This window comes from Podarcis cretensis (genome assembly GCF_951804945.1).
Source record: "Podarcis cretensis genome assembly, chromosome: 9".
NCBI lineage: Eukaryota > Metazoa > Chordata > Lepidosauria > Squamata > Lacertidae > Podarcis > Podarcis cretensis.
In genome coordinates, this window is record NC_137178.1 from 56,842,499 (window position 1) to 56,864,627 (window position 22,129).

The 22,129-nt window shown below is 45.3% G+C and overlaps 1 protein-coding gene across 7 annotated transcripts in view; it reads right to left on the reverse strand.

Annotated features, from left to right (window-relative positions):
* DLC1 (DLC1 Rho GTPase activating protein) overlaps positions 1-22,129 on the reverse strand; it is a 260,481-nt gene that overhangs the window by 46,940 nt on the left and 191,412 nt on the right. Inside the window, exon 1 of one of the 7 annotated variants that reach the window (XM_079989601.1) lies at positions 1,573-2,041. The exons of the other annotated variants lie outside the window; for them this stretch is intronic. Coding sequence (XP_079845727.1) covers positions 1,573-1,609 — 37 coding nt within the window. The 5' untranslated portion in view covers positions 1,610-2,041. Of the gene's footprint in view, positions 1-1,572; positions 2,042-22,129 lie in introns of those variants that run through there. 7 annotated transcript variants of the gene reach the window in all.

The window sequence follows — 22,129 nt, forward strand, 5'->3', positions numbered from 1 at the left end:
AGGTAGCCAGACAACAAAAAGAATTTGTTTTCTGTTTGTGCTAGAAATACAAGGCATTGTTTACAACTGGCAGGGGGTGTTGCTCCTGAAAAAGGATCAAAGGCTGTCCGATGACATCATGAGCCTGGGCACCAGGGCTCAAAGGGGAGGGCATCTGGCTTCTAGGAGCCACCACACTAATTATTGAAGAACTTCAAAAGGGAATTCAAGCTTCCTCTTCTCTTCGCCACTTCAAAACACACATCCAACTTAACCCTTTCATCTGCTGCTCCCTTTAAGGCATACCTATGTACACAAGCTGCTCACGAAGTGAGGCATTGCATCTTACAGCATTTGGCTGGGTGGGGGGCGGGGGGGGCCCGGCAGCGACTCAACTAATTGAAAACACATTTCAAGGAAAGGCTGCCACATGGCTTCAACAATTCAAGGATTTTCTGCTTTTCCTGTTTCCCTAGGAGCCTTCGGCTGCAACCTTGAATACACTTAAATGAGACTCCCTCCCATGTTAATGCTGCTAAATTGGGAAACTGAATAATATTACCCCAATAGCAGATTGGTGTGCTACTGGTGATAATCGTCTTCCAACTGGGACGATAATTAAGTGAAATTACAGTGGACATCGGAGGAGGGAAAGTTCATGGAAGAATGAAAATATGTTGTAAAATGAGAGTGGAATGAAGCAGTCCCTTATATACCATGTGAATTCGCTACTGAGAGGAAACGCGGAAGACAAAGGCACTTTATGTCAGGCAAGGAAGTTGGAGATTGAGCAGGAGGGAAACGATGAACATGAAAGAAACCAGATCGGAGGGAAAGGCAGATGCCCTACATTTCTGACGGGGGAGAAGATTCCCCGACGGCTCGCAAAGAGCTCGCCTACGTGCAAAGATAAGGGTCTCTTGCTCCGCTCTCTTGCCCTTTCGCCTCTTGCTCGAGACACCCCCCCCCAGCATAACAAAAGCAGGAGCCGAGCCACGTCGATCTTATCGGCTGATCGCGAAAAAGAAACATCTTCCTCTGCTGATGGGGAATCTGCCGCAAGCTAGAGACTGCGAGTTGCTCGTAGCCAAAGTATGTGCATGTGTGTGTATGTTTAAATCGCACCTCGGCAAGCATCTCTGTACAACCGTCTCCAAAGCAAAGCTTGCCTTTCCATGCACCTCTGAAGTCAATTTCCCGCCCTCTCCGCAAGAGAAGCACGGCCGAAGCCCCATTAGCCGAGGAGCTTATGCCACCCTCGAAGTGGTGCCTCCGCAAGAGAATTTACTTCTCAGGCAAGCGCTCCAGCAAAATCGTTCCGTCTTAATCCTCCTTCATTTCAGCTCCCTGCCTGTTCCCCAGCTCGCCCTGGAACACGCGAAGCAACAAACGGAGGGGAGCACCTCCACTGAGCGCGTGCAGAGTGCTTTCGGCCTCGCCGTCGAGGTTCCGGGATCCGGAGTGAGCCCGCCCCCTTTGGGCAGCCAAGCCGAGGGCGCATTCAGAAGACAGTATAAGCCGAAAGCAGCGCGTCTCCCGGCGCGCTCCCCGAGCCCGTCCCGTCTCACCCGCGAACAGACGGCGGAAGCTTACGTGTTAGTATCATGATCTCCTGCTTCTCTTTGCACATCGGACGGAGGAACGTCGCCGCCAGGCTGCAGGCTGGAGGGTGGTGGTCAGGGGAACGTCCCGTCCCCGGATAGCTCCTCCGGGCAGCGTCTCAGCTCATCTTTCCCTCCCCTCCCGGGAGCGCAATGTTTCTCCGCGCCGCCTTCGCCCGTCTAAGCTGCGAGCCCTTCAGGCGCCAGGCAGGCAAATGCGGCTGCTGCTCCCGCTGCTGCGTCGCCTGGCCGGCGAAGCCATCGCCCCACCTTCTCTCTCTCTCTCTCTCTCTCTCTCTCTCTCTCTCTCTCTCTCCAGGTTCCTTCCCGTCGAGGAAGCGTCCCTAACCTCCCGTCCCGCCCCCGCTGGGCTGCTGCGCGGAGGAGATCCGGCAGAGGAAGTCTCCGGGCGTCTCCTGCGCGGCGCTTCGAAGGAACCAGAGACTCCCTCGCAGGGCGCGCTCCGGCTACTAGAATAAGCATCGGCTCCTCGCCGACGCCGCTCAAGCCGAGGAAGCCGCGCCCACCGCCCAGCCCTCGGGTGCCTTTCCCCGAATTCCAATGGCTTGCTCTCGGAGCTGATCTGGCTCCGTGTGGTCTCTGCATACTGACTGGAAGCTGCTGTCCAGAGTTTCAGGCAGGAGACAAGCTCACCTGGAGATTGAAAAGCAGTTTTGCCCAAATCTGCTTTCCTCCAGATGCTTGGAAGTAGAACTCCCATCAGCCCCAGCCAGCGCCACCAAGCTCCACCACTTAGCCTTTCCTCGAAGGTAAAGGGACCCCTGACCATTAGGTCCAGGTCGTGACCGACTCTGGGGTTGCGGCGCTCATCTCGCTTTATTGGCCGAGGGAGCCGGCGTACAGCTTCTGGGTCATGTGGCCAGCATGACTAAGCCGCTTCTGGCGAACCAGAGCAGCTCACGGAAATGCCGTTTACCTTCCCGCCGGAGTGGTACCTATTTATCTACTTGCACTTTGACGTGCTTTCGAACTGCTAGGTTGGCAGGAGCTGGGACCGAGGAACGGGAGCTCACCCCGTCATGGGGATTCGAACCGCCGACCTTCTGATCGGCAAATCCTAGGCTCTGTGGTTTAACCCACAGCGCCACCCGCGTCCCTTCCTCAAAGGTAGGGGTGGGGAATCTAACATCCAAGGGCCAAGAACCAGGCCCTCCTAATGTCCCCAGGTCACACCCTTCATTGGCCCAGCTCTGTGCCCAAGTAAAGTTTGCCTGGCTGGAATGTCTCTTGCTTGTCCGCATAGAGGTTACAGGGCGGTATGTAAATGTGGGCCTGTGGAATAAGGGTTGCTCCACCCAATTTTGCCTCTGGTCATGCCCACGGCTGGCGTGTGGCCCTCAAAAGGCTTCTCAGAAGACAACGTGGCCCTTTGGGCTGAAAAAGTTCCCCCACCTCTGCTATAGCTATCCTTGGAGTTCTCCTCTGGGGAAATCATCTAGTCTTGTCACCCAATGCTTGGCTTGATTGGGAGGAGTTGGAAATGACAACAACAAAACCTCTGCATGGAAATTTAGTCTGCCTTTTGTACAGGTTCAGAGGCATAAGATACAGTACTTCAAAAATACAGACCTGCATTTTTGCAGCGTGTCTCACTTCAATTCGCAGTGGCATGTTGTACCTTCAGCCCCACCCAGTCAGCCTCTCAGCCAACCATTCCTATGCTATGGAAATTTACTCCACGTTACCTATTGGTTCCTTGCTGTACACATCCACTTCTGAATCATAGTGGAACTTCTGCAGCGAGGAACCTGGATCTGATTCATAAGGCAACCTTTTCCCTGCTCCACATACTTTCAGCATAACTCAGCTTTTAAGGATTTGCCAATACTAATCTGACATGTAAAGAGCAAGGAGACACACCTCCCCTTCAACCCAGGCATGTAAAGCAAGCTTTATCCATTCTGATGCTGTTATTCTGGTGCTGTCACTTTATCCATTCTGATGCTGCCCCACAATTTGTTTAAATCAGGGGAATCACCATGTCGATCTCACTATTTTTTATCTCATTTTTACAGTTCCCAAATTGTTGAATCTGCAAAGTTGTCCATAGCATTTGCAGTGTTCTTTAAATCAATTTCCATTTAGTGATGGGCAAACTCCACTTGGCTTGATTCAGAATTGGCTAACAAGCTTTCTCAGCAAGTGTTGAGGAAAAAAAAAAAGGCTCGTCTTTTCTTCTAGCTTGTACAGCGGTAAAAAGGTAAAGGTAAAGGTACCCCTGCCCGTACGGGCCAGTCTTGACAGACTCTGGGGTTGTGCGCCCATCTCACTTAAGAGGCCAGGGGCCAGCGCTGTCCGGAGACACTTCCGGGTCACGTGGCCAGCGTGACATCGCTGCTCTGGCGAGCCAGAGCCGCACACGGAAACGCCGTTTACCTTCCTGCTGGTAAGCGGTCCCTATTTATCTACTTGCACCCGGAGGTGCTTTCGAACTGCTAGGTTGGCAGGCGCTGGGACCGAGCAGTGGGAGCGCACCCCGCCGCAGGGATTCGAACCGCCGACCTTACGATCGGCAAGTCCTAGGCGCTGAGGCTTTAACCCACAGCGCCACCTGCGTCCCTTGTACAGTGGTACCTCGGGTTAAATACTTAATTCATTCCGGAGGTCCGTTCTTAACCTGAAATTGTTCTTAACCTGAAGCACCACTTTAGCTAATGGGGCCTCCTGCTGCCACTGTGCCGCCGGAGCACGATTTCTGTTCTCACCCTGAAGCAAAGTTCTTAACCCGAGGTAATATTTCTGGGTTAGCGGAGTCTGTAACCTGAAGCGTATGTAACCCAAGGTACCACTGTAATGTTGGTGGATACATGATGACAGGGTGTCTCTCTCACACACATTATTTACACAGTGCCCTGGGAGCCATAGTTTGAGTGCATTCTTTTGAGTTCCAGTGAATGCAGATGCCGCCTTTTCACAGCTGCTTGCTGGCAACAGCCTAGCATGAAGATGAGACGTATGAACACTGCCAGGTTTTGAATGGACCCAGGGTGGGTTCAGCAGAGCACAGCAAAGTACCGTACATTGACAGTGCATGTGTAGAATCTTGTTCACTATACGAAGCTGGACAAGGACTCCTGGGGGAAATGGCCACTCATCCTGGTGGGGATTAACAGCAGCAGAGGGCTAATGGCCCTTCTCTCCTGTTTCTGGGCTTCCCATAGGCATCTGGTTGGTCTCTCTTGAAAACAGGGTCCTGGCCTGATCCAGGAAGGATGTTGGTTTTGGCTAAAAAATGGAAGTGAAGGCAGTCCACTGAAAGTCTCAGCAACTGCCACCCAAATGATGGAGGTCCATTTCCAAGTTGCCATACAAGCAGACACCAAGCAGTTCAAGGAACTGAAACAGGGGTACCAACTTCTATAAAATATTGGGGCCCCCAGGTAAGCTCTGCCCTGCATAATCAATCACATAATGTGGTGCACACACACCATTTGAATGGCAATGTCCATCACCCCTCGATATTTTTTTTGGGGGGGAGTGAAGCCCCCTTGATCCCTAAAAGTTGGCTCCTATGAACTGAAATGAGAAGTTCGTTGTTATTATTATAATTAGAACCAGCAATATTCAGTTCATACCCAGAATTAGCAGTTTAAAAGTTGACCCTCCCCCAGGTATTAAGGCCTCCTTTTATAACTCTTTAAACTTGGACTTCAAACCTGGTCAACCACAGCCAATGATCATGGATGGTGGTGTTTTTGCTTCACATAGGCCTGCTCTACTGCTTCAATTTGCAGAAGCAGCATGTTTGCAAGTGTTGTATAATATTTGTTCTGTATCATTTGTTCTGTAGCAGCAGCTATGTTCTGGAAGGCAATTATTAAGCCTTCTAGCTTCCATGCTTTGTTGTGTATCTGTGTATATTTGCAACTGTGCACTCTCAAGACTTTTGTCTAGATGATTCTACACACACTTTCCTTGTATGCATTCTGATCCCCCATCAGACTGCATTTCTCCATAAGATCTCTATTTCCCCCTCATTATCAATTTTTGGAGACTTCCAGTCTGCCTAGCAGTCACTTTTAACTGTGGCATAGCCAAAGCGAATAGTATGTTTTCAAAGTGGACATCAGTTTTGGATTACTCGAAAATCAGGGAATATTCTGTTTAGAGTATGGATGTTTACAAAACAGCAACCGCCAGGACAACACAGTTACCATTGTCTTGTGTCTGAACAAAGTCAGACCCTCCACCCAACCCCAGCCTGTATTCTGACCATTTAATATAATTTAAATAAGGGTCACAGGGCCAAACCTTGAAAGAAACCTAATGATCATATACTGATTTGGAGGCCATGCCTATTAACAGAAGGAAGATCCTTTTTTTAGGGTCTGTGTGTAATGGAGTCAAAGAGTTCAAGATGGATGGCAAAGTATCTGTGAAAGTTTGCCCCACAGGCACAGCAATTCGCTCTAAGAGGTGTATTCTGCCTGTTTTTAACTGCATTTGCAAGATGGGGGACTGATAATAAGGACTTCATTGTCTTCTCTTTTCCCTCCAAGGTCCAAGTGCCCAGATTGCTAGCTGCATTCTCTCTGTCACTGCCTCTTTGAAACAGAATGGTACAGAGAAGTCACAATTTGTAACAGGCCATCTGACTCGCTCACACAAACCCTGGATTGTAAAGCCAAGTGCTGGTATAAATATCCTTCCAGCAAACAGCATGATAGATTATGGGGCACCCCTCCTGTGCACGAGATATAAGGCCTCTCGCTCCAGTTTGCTGGACTGAACTCTGAAGAACCTTTTCCCTCTAACCTTCCTCCCTCAACTTGAAAATGTGGTTCAGGAGCTTATAATATTTGTGTTCATTTGTTGATAATACATTTCATCCGACAACAAAAGCACCATACTTTTCTTTCCCTTCCCAGTGGTGGTGGTGGGGGGGAGCAGGAAGTAGAGTATTACATAAAGGAGCACTTCCCTGCAGAAGATGTTTCTGACAGAAAAAAAATTATTTAGATGCTGAAAAGGAGGAAGTTATTTTTTTAAAAAAACCCCTCCACAAACAGATATATTAAAGATGCAACAAGATTCTTTGTTTCTTTGAGGCTAAAAAACATACCTGACTCCAGGACTTTTTTTCCAGCTGGAACTTGCCGGAACTCAATTCCGGCACCTCTCAGGTGGGTGCCATTGCCATTCTAAGAGAATAAGGGTGAGTTCCAGCAAATATTATAAGCTCCTGAACCACACTTTCTTTTTCATGGTAAGTTCCAGCACCTCTTTTCCCCCTAGAAAAATAGCAATGCTAGACCACAGCTTAACCTGAACCAGCTTCCACCAGCTTTGCTTCCTTATTAGAGCTCTTTCTAGACACTAAGGGCCTTTCCCTATCTCAATTAGCTGGCAGGGAGTTAAAATGAAGGTTCCACACAACATATTGTAGCTGATGCTCTCTGGATCTTTTGTACTAAAACTCCAGCATGGTGATGGAAATTGACGTTCAAAACATCTTGAGGGTGCCAGCTTGAAAAGGGCAGTATTATGTTACGTTATATGGCATTACCTTACGGTTTGTTTATACAGTGGTACCTTGGGTTAAGTACTTAATTCATTCCAGAGGTCCATTCTTAACCTGAAACTGTTCTTAACCTGAAGACCACTTTAGCTAATGGGGCCTCCCGCTGCTGCCGCACGATTTCTGTTCTCATCCTGAAGCAAAGTTCTTAACCCGAGGTACTATTTCTGGGTTAGCGGAGTCTGTAACCTGAAGCGTATGTAACCTGAGGTACCACTGTACATTGCTTTTTGGCTGACAGGCTCATCAGGCGGTGATTAGCATATTAATACAAAAGAAAGATGCAACAACAATACAATAGATCAGCCAAAATGATATAAAACAGCAAAATCACAAAATGTCCACCAGTTACACAGCAAATATGTGTTCCTGATCTACATTTGTGTTTTCACCACAGGCATAGCATTCCACCTCTCATTGGAAGCCAGGTTAAGTGTCTCTCTCACACATGGGTGCTCCAATATCTGAACTAGGAGAAAGCCTACCCACAATAAATTGCCCATGGGAAGTGCCCTCAACACACCCAAAAGGAGTGACCTAAAGGGGAGACCCTTATCTTTGGGTGGCATTTTGAAATATATAGACTTTCCCCAAGGAAACCAGCTACAGCTGTTGTTGTCCAACAAAGCTTCTCTTTCCAATAGACAAGATCCTTCTTTTTTGTTTTCTCATGAGTCATTCAGCAAAGCTTCCATGCCATGTTAGTTGAAAGTTCTCCTTGTAGATTTCAATCCCCCCCCCTTTTTTTTCTTCCTGGTAAGTAGGGGTAAGGAATTAATTGCCCCAGTTCCAGTTCTGTTCCTGCAGGAGGTAGGTCAGGAATTAATTGCCTCAGTGTCAGTTCTCTTCCTGCACAAGGAAGGGAGACAGTCTCAGCTGCTGATTTGCAAAGGGTTTTACAAACTGTTCATATATACTGAAAAAGCATGACTGGAAGTGTGCATGCCGGCAATGCACATCTCAGCACTCTTTCAAGGTTGAATAAATTGGCCTGGACAGAGAGAAGCGAGGCAGTAACAGAAGCACAAACCTTCTTTGTCCAGAAGTATTATGACTACTATAATCTGTTTCTTAAGCTTGCTATAACAATTGTTCTTCGTGTGAAATTTGGCAAAATAAGAAACTGCTTCATCTCTTAATTTCACTACAGAGAAGAGAGCAACTTAATACAATCTGATCTGAAAAAGGTCACGTCTCTTTAGAAATGATATTGTACTTTCTCCTTCAAGGTGGCGACTTTTGAGACTCCTTAGGGTAGTGATAAAGCGGGATATCAAATCCAAACTCTTCTTCAAACTCTTTTTCAGTTTCTGCAGGAGTAAGGCTATCAGGTCAGAATATGGAGATTTTGCGTAAGCCTTTACATTTGGGCTGAATCAGGAGACAAGGAAGCCATGGCTTCTGTCATGACCCCAAGGTCCCTCCTGACCCAGATGTCTCCACTGACCCCAGAACATCCAGCATTTGAAGAGTCCATGTTGCCAGCACTTATCTGACTTGAGGGTGCTTTGTTGCTACTTTTGACCCAGAGGAATCCAGCCCAAGATCCCAGTAGATGTTTTCTCTTGCAGAACCAGACAAGGCTGGAAGAAACTATGCTGGAAGGCTGGAAGAGACTATGCTTATCATAGGCAGAATTAGGTTTTGTCTACACCCAAGTTTAATCTGCATCTGAAGATGTTTTGTGCTCCTGTTTCAGTAGTGCTGTGCACAGGGCACTCCCTCCCAGTCAGCTCTTATGCTGCTCCCCCCCCCCCCCGTAAATTCAGATTTCCCCAGTCAAGAGGAAGAACAAGCAAGGGATAGATCAGCTGTATGGAGAAGACAGAGAAATGCTATTGGGTGACAGAGAGAAAGCTGAACTGCTCAGCTGTGAAGACAGGGGCAAAGCAGATGTCTGATCATGACAACCACTCCCATCCTTTCCCTAGACCACCCTTTTTTCCACCCGGAGCAAAAAATTGAGACGGAATCACAAAGGAGGTGTACACACAAGTAACCAACAGTCGCAGGGTGAAGGTCAGGTGGGCTAAAGCTGACCTTAGCAAAGGATAATCAGATAAGGGTTGAAAAATGTGACTCCATGCTGATCCACTCAAGACAGCAATCACATCCCCCCCGCCCCCGGAGTGGATCAAACATTCCTTTACATGACTCTTACATCTTCCTAACCCACCAGTTCTGTTTCACCACTGCTGGTGTCTATTTTCAGTGAGTTCCACAGGCTATCTATCTATCTATCTATCTATCTACCTAATTTGTATATTACAGGAAAACTGAAAAACAATGATTTCTCCAGATCGCCCAACTTCATGTATATGAATGATTATGCTGTAAATTACTGTATCAGTTTCCCCACACTGATTTACAGTACATTTCCCTAATGCCAGTTCTGTGGCTGCAGCTATGGTTTTGATGTTGCTATTATTATTACTATTACTATTATTATTATTATTATTATTATTATTATTATTATTAAATAGAGTTCTGAAGTAATTGGAAAGTGAAAAACAATGATTTTCCAGCTCTCCCTGCTTTCCTTTTTTATTTTTAAAAACTGATTTAACTGTATAATATTATATTGACTTTGGTCACAACCAGCTGAAATGGCTGTCATTTTAGGATTGAACCTAAAGTGTGCACACTTTGGCTTGCATTGAATTGGGAATTCCTGAGTGTGTGCCTTGCTGCAATTCCTGGGTCAAGAATATGAGGCAGGTTTGTGATTTGTTAATAGTATCTAAGGTATTACGGGTAATCATGGAAGTTTCCATTTGGGATTAGTCATTTTCTTTCTTTTTATCATGATGGACAACCGAATTCTTTGTAGTCAAATGAGTTTTTCATTCATTAAGCTTATTTCCTCTGGAGGAAATAGGCATAAGCATCACCTGGCCCAGTTGGCCAATTATAGGAAAGGCTGCTGCTCCTTTGTAGCCTCTGGGGGAATCGGCAGGACAGAGGAAATCATTTTAAACCAATAACTCAATAAAGCACACTCACTATGGCAACTGGAACATGCCCCCTTGCGTGGCTGGTTTCGCCACAGCATTAATAATAGGCGAATACTGCTGTTATGAATTTTCTATTGCAACTTGAAGAATGGGTGGGGAATAGTTACATAAAGCTAGCAGATTAAAAGAAAAGAAAAGTTCCTGCATAAAGATAACGGGCAAAACAACAACAATTCATAAGTAGGGATGCTTGACGAATTCAATCTTTGTGAATACTGATATGAACTGATCATGTTCTATGCCTGCTAGGCTAATGTGTTAATAGAACAGAACTTAATTATCTATCTATCTCTTGTACTTCCCAGCTGTATCCAGCTCTCTCTCTAATAGTTTTAAAAGTGAGAAAATACATTGACAAATACTTATTTTGAGAGAAAACAGTTTTAGAAATGTGAATTTTCATGCAGATTTTTAAAAACACATTGAAACAGAAATAAATTGAAATGGACTTGTGGGAGAAAATGTGTGAAAGTGTCATAGACTACAAGCAGATTGATTCTTCTGTCTCTACCAGTGCCAACACATCGGCCTGGTATAAGTAATGCCAGCATTTGTGGAGATGCTGCTGATATAAATCTAAAGAATTTGAAGATGGGGCCATAAAGCTGTTCTGGTGCTTGAGATGCACCCACAAGACACAGCATGGTGTAGTGGTTAAGAGTGTCAGACCTGGGAAACCAAGGTTTAAATCTCCATTCATCCATGAAGCTCACAGGGTGACCTTGTATGAATCACCAACTCTCAGCCTAACTTGCCTCACAGGGTTGTTGTGAGCAAAGTATGGAGGGGGGAACCATGTTTGCCTTGAGCACCTTGGAGGAAAGGTGAGCTATAAAGGCAATAGAATAGAATAGAATAGAATAGAATAGAATAGAATAGAATAGAATAATAGAATAGAATAATAGAATAGAATTTAGTATTTATACCCCGCCCATCTGGCTGGGTTTCCCCAGCCACTCTGGGCAGCTTCCAACAAAGTATTAAAATACAGTAGTCTGTTAAACATTAAAAAGTTTCCCTAAAGAGGGCTGCCTTCAGATGTCTTCTAAAAATCTGGTAGTTGTTCTTTGACATCTGGTGGGAGGGCGTTCCACGGGGCGGGTGCCACTACCAAGAAGGCCCTGTAACTTGGCTTCTCGCAGTGAGGGAACCGCCAGAAGGCCCTCGGTGCTGGACCTCAGTGTCCGGGCAGAACGATGGGTTGGAGATGCTCCTTCAGGTATACTGGACCGAGGTCGTTTAGTGCTTTAAAGGTCAGTACCAACACTTTGAATTGTGCTTGGAAATGTACTGAAAGCCAATGTAGGTCTTGGAAGACCGGTGTTATGTGGTCTCGGCGGCCGCTCCCAGTCACTAGTCTAGCTGCCGCATTCTGGATTAGTTGTAGTTTCCGGGTCACCTTCAAAGGTAGCTCCACGTAGAGCGCATTGCAGTAGTCCAAGCAAGAGATAACTAGAGCATGCACCACTCTGGCGAGACAGTCCACAGACAGGTAGGGTCTCAGCCTGCGTACCAGATAGAGCTGGTAAACAGCTGCCCTAGACACATAATAAATAAATGTCTAAAGTCAGGATCTCTTGTCCCCGTTTCCAAAAGTTGTTACAAGCAGTGATGGCACCCTGCCATGTGTGCATCCTACACACTGAAAGACTACATGATCCATCCCTAAGGGACAGGAGTGCCAACTTGGCCCCACAACCATGGGTGCCCGGGGCTGTGGGTGCTCAGGCACCCAGGGCCCCAGGGAGTTGGCACCTATGCTAAGGGATGTGGACATTGGCTTCTGTTTTGCCAGCTGCATAAACCCCCTCCTGTTACCCTTTCTTACTCACTGACCACCTCTTTCCATTGTTTCATTTTTGTATAAAAAATACAAGAGCTTCCCATCTCCTTGAAATTTCCCCAACACCCACTTGTTCCTTAAAATGACCACACAGGAGGCGCCACAGTGGGCTGCTTTGTGGCTGTGCCTACACAGTAGAAATGGGAGCCACAGCATAATTAACATTTACAGCAGAATGTTCCTCCTGCTGAACCAGAGGCTCAGTCTTGAAGCAAAGCAGAAACAAGTTCATTCAGAGAAGGATTGAGAAGCACTATATTTTGCCTGTAAACACAAACAGGGACTGAACGAGATCAAGACTTCCCCACATTGATCCAAGTGGAGAGCAGAAAATACACCAATCAAGAGCCAATAACACCATGCAGAGAGCAAACCCTGTTTCCACACCCTGCCCTCCTCCAGTCACCGGTAGTGCACTGTTTACCATGCCATTTTTGTGTGAGGAGGTGTTTGTGGGAAGTGTCCCTCAGAAGGAAAAAGTGATACTTCGTCAGAGTAAACACTAATTCTCACGGTCTCTGAAATGATTTTGAATAGAGGGGCAGGCATTGCCCAACCATCTCTCTATGAGAAAATAACTGTAAATAGAGTTCCGCATTATGGACATTTAAACAGGTTTCCCTAATCTGGTGCCCTCCAGATGTTCTAGATTACATGTCTCATCAAACATTAAGCATCATCATCAACATTTAAAGTAAGGTAAAGGTACCCCTGCCCGTACGGGCCAGTCTTGACAGACTCTGGGGTTGTGCGCCCATCTCACTTAAGAGGCCAGGGGCCAGCGCTGTCCGGAGACACTTCCGGGTCACGTGGCCAGCGTGACATCGCTGCTCTGGCCAGAGCCAGAGCCAGAGCCAGAGCCAGAGCCAGAGCCAGAGCCAGAGCCGCACACGGAAACGCCGTTTACCTTCCCGCTGGTAAGCGGTCCCTATTTATCTACTTGCACCCGGAGGTGCTTTCGAACTGCTAGGTTGGCAGGCGCTGGGACCGAGCAGCGGGAGCGCACCCCGCTGCAGGGATTCGAACCGCCGACCTTTCGATCGGCAAGCCCTAGGCGCTGTGGCTTTAACCCACAGCGCCACCTGCGTCCCCATCATCAACATTTAGGATTTTCTAAATCCTTAGACTCCCCTCCACCGTTCCATGGTTACCATTTTCAATCTTTTTCAACTGCCTCACATATTTCCCTCTTATTTTTCTTAAATAGACCATTTTTACCTTAGTTTTTAGTACATTACAAGCATTACTCAAATCCTGCCAAAGTTTTAGTTGTTTACAGTATTCTCTTAAGTACATTGCAAATTCCCCCCATTCTTTATTAAAGTTCCTCTCTTCTTGGTTTCTGATTTCCCTGGTCCTCACTTACTGGGGTCTTGTGAAGGTCATGCAAGGCCTTGCAAGATCTTGCTGGAACCAGGAAGCCACTGCAGCCGCTTGTCTGGCAGCAACAGTGGTGCCCCTTGGATTCCATCACCTGAAGTAGTTGCCTCAAGCTGCCTCATGGACAGGCCGGCTCTGGTTGGTATCATTCAGACCACTGCCCATGATGGCTAGTGCTGAAGGGAGTTTCAGTCCAAAAATTTTGGAGGGAACCAGATTGAGGAAGGCTGCACTAAAATGCATGATGGAAATGTCATAATGTGAGATTTTCTGCTATTATGTACATAGTGACAATGAAGCAGGCTTACGAAAGGAAAGACAACATACTTTACTAAGAGCCTCAAAATACGTCACACCAACATCATAATTAGAAATGGTGATTTGAAGGCAAGCACAGTGATGAAAGACTGACAGCCATTAAGCAGAATTTGAGCCCTTCTCACTCGTCTTTGGAGCTTTTGTCTTCAGTGAGAAAGTATGAGATTAATTTATTATGGCACTATTTATGTACGCAGTGTAATAAATATCTGGACAAGTTTCTGTCTCAGGCACATCAATAAGAAGTTATTAAAAAGTCAGAATATATACTCTGACATATGTTTGCCAAAAGGAACACATAAAACATGTTCTAAGCTTACCGTGTCAACTCCATCTTGTAATTTTTTTTTTTTTTAGTTTGCCGGTTACATCTTTTCCAGTCGTATCACTTTACAAGCAAACTTAAGAGTTCAGATTTGTCACTGCGTAGTATATTAATGTCAAGCTTTAGCCTGCAGAACTGTTATTTATATTGAAGCTCAGGGGCCTTAAGGCAGAAGGACTTATGATGAAAATGCAGAGCAGGCGTATTTTTTTAATGTTAATAAAATTCCAGGTTTGTAAGTTGGCTCAAAGTCAGAAGTTGCCCATCATGGTCAGTTATAATATAGGAAGCTATTCTATACCAAGTCAGACCACTAGTCTATACAGCTCAGCATCACCTACACAGACTGCTAGTGGCTCTGTAGGCCCTTGAGTCTAGAATTTAAACAGGAATCTTTCTTAGACATACCTGTGTATTCAAGGGATTGAACCTAGGGCAGTCTATTTATACCTTGTGCCTTGCTCCCACCCCTCCCATGGACAGGTTCTTCATTGCTCATCTGCCAGTGCCCACCAGCCTGTGTGTGCTAGGTTATGGTGCCATATTATGAAATATTACCAATGTCCAACCCTGGTCTTGGGTGCGGTGTGGAAGGAACCCAGAACAATAGGTTCTAGGTTGCGTGGAGGGTTCCAGCTCAGGACTTCATAGCCTCCATGACAACCATGAGGCTACCCCAAGTTTTCACTGATCTGATACACAGGGCAGGGACACCCTCAATTTGGTTTTTGCTCTGGATGGAAGAGGGAAGGGAGGTCTAGGGAGAGGATGGTAGTGGGTGCCTCTCCATTTTCGTGATCAGATCACTTCCTCATAAAGTTTGTCTAGTTCTTCCCTGGTAGATGGCAGGAAATCACTTTTGAGGGCAATGGTGAGCAAAAACAAAATCCAATAGCTGGCTGGGAAAGCACTGAATGGCTTCCTACCATGACCACTGCTGTTCCTTTTCTCAAAAAATGCAACCTCTTGAAGGTTCTTTTCATTATAAAAATAAAAAGCTGTGAGTTTTGAGGGCAATGCACAATTTGCCATTAAGAGTGTCACCCGTTGTTGTTGCTGCTGCTGCTATACAATGGTACCTCGGGTTAAGAAGTTAATTCGTTCTGGAGGTCCGTTCTTAACCTGAAACTGTTCTTAACCTGAGGTACCACTTTAGTTAATGGGGCCTCCTGCTGCCGCCGCACAATTTCTGTTCTCATCCTGAAGCAAAGTTCTTAACCCGAGGTACTATTTCTGGGTTAGCGGAGTCTGTAACCTGAAGCATCTGTAACCCAAGGTACCACTGTATTTATATTTATATACTGCCTTTCATCAAAAGATCTCAGGGCGGTTCGCAAGAAAAAAAGTAAGATAAAAACACAAATAAGTAGTTAAAACAAAAACAACAAAGCCATAGCCCACCCCCACCCCCACAAAACACACACATTTTAAACACATGTAATCGCCCCAATTTTGTGGAACTCTATTCTCTCCCTAGACTCTGTTCCTAACTTGCAGGCATTCAGGATGTATGTAAAGCCTTTCCTGTTTCTAGACGAACTTTAGAGTTGCTGTTTGGCTTTTTGTTTGTTGGTTCTTTTAAAAAGTCTAGTGCTCACCTATTCATATTTTGTGTGTTTCATTCCTCAAGGCATGTGCATAGTCAGGCTCAGCGTGTATGCTGTATTTTAAGGCCACGGCTTCTCTAGTACGTTGTTCAGGTTTTATAGGTGCATATTTATAAGCACATATTTGTTAGCTCCCTTAAGCATTTTTTTTTTATTAAAAAAAGTTAAAGATGGCATATAAATAGCTAAACGCCTGGTGGCACTTACACTAGCAAATATGGAAACAAGGAAGCAATTCCAAAAGCAAAGACACATAGTCATCCAGCTCCAAACATTTTAGCACATAGAAAGGAGAAGCCTTAAGTTCAAAGCTTCTGCATAGTGACATTTACACAAAGGAAACAGTAACACAGCTCTAAAGAAAACAGATTTATGAATTCCCCTTTACCAGGAGGTATAGAAAAGGCCACCACACTGTTAAGAACTCAGAGCTGCCTTTTGTACTGTTTCTCTCAAGCACTTGTTGGCCAAAATACTGCAAGCTCCCATCTGCACTATACATTTAAAGCAGTATCCTACCTCTTTAAACAGTCAGGGCTTCCCCCAGTGAATCTTGGGAGCTGTAGTTTGTTAAGGTTGCTGAGAGTTATTAGGAGACCCCTATCCCCATCACAGAGCTACAGTTCTCAGAGTGGTTTAACAATAAATCCCTCTTCCCAGAAAACTCTGGTAATTGTTGCTCTGGACAGGGATATATGCAATAACCAACTGATATATGGATGCGGGTGGCGCTGTGGGTTAAACCACAGAGCCTAGGACTTGCCGATCGGAAGGTCGGCGGTTCGAATCCCCACGTCGGGGTGAACTCCCGTTGCTCGGTCCCTGCTTCTGCCAACCTAGCAGTTTGAAAGCACGTCAAAGTGCAAGTAGATAAATAGGTACCACTCCAGTGGGAAGGTAAACGGAGTTTCCGTGCGCTGCTCTGGTTTGCTAGAAGTGGCTTAGTCATGCTGGCCACATGACCCGGAAGCCAATAAAGTGAGATGAGCGCCGCAACCCCAGAGTTGGCCATGCCTGGACCTAATGGTCAGGGGTCCCTTTTTACCTGATATATAAATGTCCACAAGGTGTAGACGGAAGTTAAGAAACACCATGCAGTTGGGAGAACAGGTCTGCAGAGTCCATACAGGTAAGGGCCATTATTTTCTGATCTCTGGAAATCTTAAGTTAGTCTCATATGTAGAACAGGGTCAGTATCTATTTGATGCAATATGTTGGATCCTACTCAATAGTTTGCAGAGCATTACAGACAGGTAGTGATATTTTCAGAGGGAACTTGAGTGTAGGGCAGTGGTTACTGAAAACCATTACAGAGAGCAGTGATGGGTCAATATGAGAGATGACTAAAAAGGGGATGGGAGGATAAAGAGATCTAATCTGAATAATCTGGTCATTTTTCCTGCTCACAGTTTCAAGGAGGAAGAGTAAACTTAGTGCAGATCCTTGCAGATCCTTGCATAAGGTCAGTAAGCAAGTGATTACCCATGGTAGAATTAGCGCTGAGCGTTTTCCTGTGCTGCCATACCAAACCCAAACGTGCCTTTTTGAAAGGAGAGATTCCCCTGCTTGCAAACAGAAGATTTATATTTCTTAGAAAAGCCACTGGGAGTAGGAAAAGAGTCTTATTTCTTTGCCAAGAGACCATATTCTCCACCCCCCCTCCAGGGTCTATTAAAACCATCCAAGATTATACAGCACTGACGGAGATCTGATTTCCCGGCAGGAAGTGTAAACAATGACTTGAAAGGTGTGTATGTAGACCCTTCCAACTGATTTACTAGTAGCTCTTTAGAATCCGTCATGCATGCCATATTGACCTCACAAACTTAATTACCTTAAGCTGTAAGAGAAGGAACACATGCCTCTCAGGCCGTTGAGGTGCAAATCAAAGGCCATGCTAAGTCTGCAGAAAGAATAGCGTATCAACCTGAGGGAAGGGTCAGAAACATAAAGAATTAAGAGGATCTGGATGGGCCTCGCTCCTACTGGGTGACATAAATCTGGAATCTGCTAAGGCGTAGGAGATCCCAAAGTGAAATCTGGATTATTTGACATCTTCTGCTTTCCTCTAGAGCAAGAGTGGGGAACCTCTGGGCACGCAGATTTTGCTAAACTACAACTTCCACCAGCTCAAGAGCCAGGGATGATGGGAGTTGTAGTTCAGGAACTTCTGCAGGGCCAAACTTTCCCTAGGTCTGCCCTAGAGGGAGCAGAACTCAGTGGAAGAGCTCATGCTTTTTCTGCATAAATCTGAAGGTTCAGTCAGTGGCATCTCCAGTGGAAAGACCTCAGGCAATAGGACTAGGAAGGATTAATAATGAAGAGCAATCCTAAGGGTGGGTATGTGTGTGTTCACCATCTAATCCTGGGTTTCCCAAACTTGGTTCTTCAGCTGATTTGGGACTACATTTCCCATCATCCCTAGCTAGCAGAACCAGTGGTCAGGGATGGTGGGAGCCGTAGTACAAAAACAGTTGGAGACCCAAGTTTGGGAAATCCTGATCCAATGTCCTTTTAAGTTCTTTTCAGCAAGGCAGAAGTGAAGGCAGAGAATTGCTCTTGAGCTCCTCTGTCTTTTCAAAGTCTCCTGTACCTGCTCTACCTGGAAATGCTGGAGATTTAACTTTTGGTCTTATTCATGCAAAACACACTTTGAGCGGTTTAAATTTGTACATAGCCAGACTTCAATGTCAGCTGCATTTTGAGATATTGAAGAAAGTGCGAAATCACTTGCAATTCAGTGAACAAAAGCTACCACTCGTTGTCAGAAGGAAAAGCTATATTTAGCATTTCCCCCCTTCTTCCTATTACAATAACAGACAGACCAAAATAGCCTAAAATATAAAGAAAGCAAGCGTGCCCTTAATTATTAAAAATTTCGCTCAGCCATTAAGTTGACTACAATTAAATATTAAACTTTTATCAGTTTTAATTAGAGAATGGGAATTGCCACACCCTAGAGATGGTCATTAGGCAGGATGTGCCTGTGTGAAATCTCTCTGGGTCCATGCAGACTTTAATTCATTGCTTATGCCTCTTCTTCCTTGTAGCATACAGTAGTTAAAAGATTTTTTTTGAGATTAAGAAACTCATTTCTTCCACTATATTTTTCCCTGGCGAAGGAGAGCTGATGTCTTATCCTCTGGCCAGTCATTGTTGCTACTTCATGCCTGCTCGATAATGCCAGGAATCAAAGTACACATCTCGAGAACAGTAGGGCTTTTCATAATGGCCTTTATCCCAGCACGGCAAGTCACCGTGTCAGCTCCGAAAATGAATTTCTAATAACCCCTGGCATTGAATCACTGACTTGTCTCAAAGAAGGCTTCCACAGTGCCCTGTTTATTTGGTCTGTGAGGCTCTAAAATAGGCTGCACCTATCTGAATGTCTATAACCTCAGTCAACCTTAAAGTGGAATGTCCACATTGAATCTGAGGGGCCCATGAATACTAACTCACTCTGGGATGCATTCTCTTCTATATACCTGAAGGAGCGTCTCTACCCCCATCGTTCAGCCTGGACACTGAGGTCCAGCTCTGAGGGCCTTCTGGCAGTTCCCTCACTGTGAGAAGTGAGGTTACAGGGAACCAGGCAGAGGGCCTTCTCGGTAGTGGCGCCCGCCCTGTGGAATGCTCTCCCGTCAGATGTCAAGGAAATAAACAACTATCTGACTTTTAGAAGACATCTGAAGGCAGCCCTGTTTAGGGAAGTTTTTAATGTTTGAATGCTTCGTTGTGTTTTTAATATTCTGTTGGGAGCCTCCTAGAGTGGCTGGGGAATAAATAATAAATTATTATTATATGGTTGACCACCACAATCCTATTACAAATATCTGTTGTGTGTGGACCGAAAACATATGCATGCTTTAAAGGAGGGATGGGGACCAGATGTTGCTGGACTCCAACTCCAACTGAACATTGGCTGTGCTGGCTGGAGCTGATGGGATCTGGAGTTTGCCAGTTTGCCACCACTGATTTCAAGTAAGGTTGAAAAGCTTTGAGCACAGAGCGTGTCCTTGCTCCCACCAGTTGACTCGGAACTTGGACTCTCAGTACAGTGTCCAAACATAAGGTGGGTTACAAAGTTAGCAGGTAAAGCAGAACCCTAAGGTGCATGGCTAGATAGGTAGGGCTGTCCCATTCAAGAGGCAGGGTGAAGTAGCCTTCTTGGGCAATAGAAGCCCCTGAGGTGGACCCCCATGTGTACGCCCCCCCCCCGCTGCCTCTGCTGCCAGCTTTGGTACAGATTTCCAGCAAGATCTTGCAGCATTCCAGTGAGATCTCAGAAGATCTCACTGGAACCTGCCACCATCGTCACTGGTTTGTGCCACCAGTGTGCAACCTAGGAAAGGATGATTCTGTGGCAGTGGTGTGGCAGCAGTGGCAGGTCAGCACGTCCTGTTTCCCCTCTAGCAGTGAAAAGGAACATGCTGCCTATGTAGACAGGCAACACCTGACATCCTCAAAACTCTCCTTTGGAAGAGAGAGGCAGGCGCAGAGGTTTGCAAAGTGAACATCTGGAGCCCTAGGACTGGGCAAGCAAGCCAACACTCCTTTGAGTAAGTGGAGCATGCAAAGTTTGTCCATGCCAGCACAGTTGGGTGGAGATGACAGAGCTCTTCCCGTTGCTCCTCACCATCAAACAATTTCCACCAAGACATTTCCATGGGGCCCATGGCATAGGACCACATCAGAAATGTATTATGAACCTGCACACAGCCAGTTCAGATTATTATCTCTTGGTTTATTAATATGAGATATGCACAACTCTTTTGCTTGTCTGTGGAACCCCATTGGGTTTCCCTTTGCATGCGCTATAATTAAACCAGGAAGCAAGCTAAAATTAACTATAGTTTCCTATTTCGTCCAAATTAGGGAATTTGCATTAACAGTTTTGAAGCAAGTCAAGGTATTCAACCAACTTCAAACTGTGGTTTAATATTCTGGCTGGTTCTAAAGCTGGTAACTATAATTTTCTGGTTTAGAGTAAATGGGAAGCAATGGTTTAGTAGACAGCTGTGCCAAAAAAATTCCCCACATTTTTTTATAAAAAAAAATAATTCTCTATCAATTAATGAGAAAGGAAAATTGAATTTGAAAATTATCAATGAAGACAGAGAAGATCAGGATCAGGGCATGGATGTAGGTAGAAAACTCCTCTGAAGTCAACAGGACCTATTTCCAAATCAGATTTTCATGACCCTGATGTTGAAAGTATTTTTCCTGTTTTCCCAGGAATGTTACATTCCAAGGAAACAAATTAATTCGAGATTTCCAGTCCAGCTAAAAGTAGTTCCAGCAGCCCAATTATGATTGTTTCTTAGGCTAAAGGTGAGTCAAATCTCTGACCGCTGGGTGGGGATATGTCTGTAAAGTGACAGCTTTTCCTGGATTAAATCCCATTTATTGTACCGCATGGTTCATCAAGGAAAATGCAACTGGTTATTTATAAGCATGGCTTTCACCCCGTAAGAAGAATGTGTTGCTATTTCTATTGTTCCTGTTGTGAAAGTACAGCTGACATACCCCACAAATTGATCATTATGCTGTTATTCAATAGGTGTACTGTCAAGATCCAGCAGCCAATCGGGAAACAGTGTAACAGAACAGACAAAGGAACCTCAAAGGAAAAGACAAGACACTGTGTCTTTTGTCTTTTGTTCCAAGATGGAAACAAACTGTCTCCAGCTCTGATAAGCTCCTTCTTTGATCTCCTGTTCCCAATAATTAGGGATAGACACATTTGTGTAATGTTTTCCATTCATAGCTCATCCAACAAGACACTTATGTATGTGGGACTTTCTCATTGCTGTTACTGTTGCTGCTTATATGATCAGTGCTTGCAAGTATGGCTATTTCTCAGAAAGCAAAGCAAGCACACAACTGTAATCAGGAAAGGATTGGATCTCGCCTGAGTATTTTGAAAAGAAAAGATGTGGTTCATACAACTTACATACTACGGCTATTTTCTGTTTTGTACTTGGTAATCCACTCGCAAGTGGATTATAGAATCATAGAGGCTGAAAGTCTCTCAAAGGTCATTTGGTCAACCCCCCCGTCAATGCAGGAAATCTGCTGTTGCAGCAATGGCCATCCAGCTTCTGCTGAAGATTTTGCATTCCTGTTTCCACAAGCAGAATGAAATTCAAGGATCATCCTTTTCCTCATGAGATAATCTTTGTACTTGTGTGTGTGTTTGTTTGTTTACAATGTGAGCATAATGAAGTAAGCAGGGACCCAAGAGCGACAAGAGTGGTCTTTAAAGCCCCCCTCCCAACAACATGCCCACAGTTCTGCCTTGACATCCAGCAGTAATACTTTTTTTTTTGGCCACAATTGCAAAACTCCCCAAGAATATTGGGGATGTCTCCAGTGACTAGGCTCCAGCAGCTGTCAAGACTACTAAGCATGCATCAACTTGTACACAGACCTGGAGACACAGGAATCACTTGATACAAAGACAAAATAATAGACCTCCCATTAATAAGAAGTAAAACATATATAGTTATAGATCCATATCTAT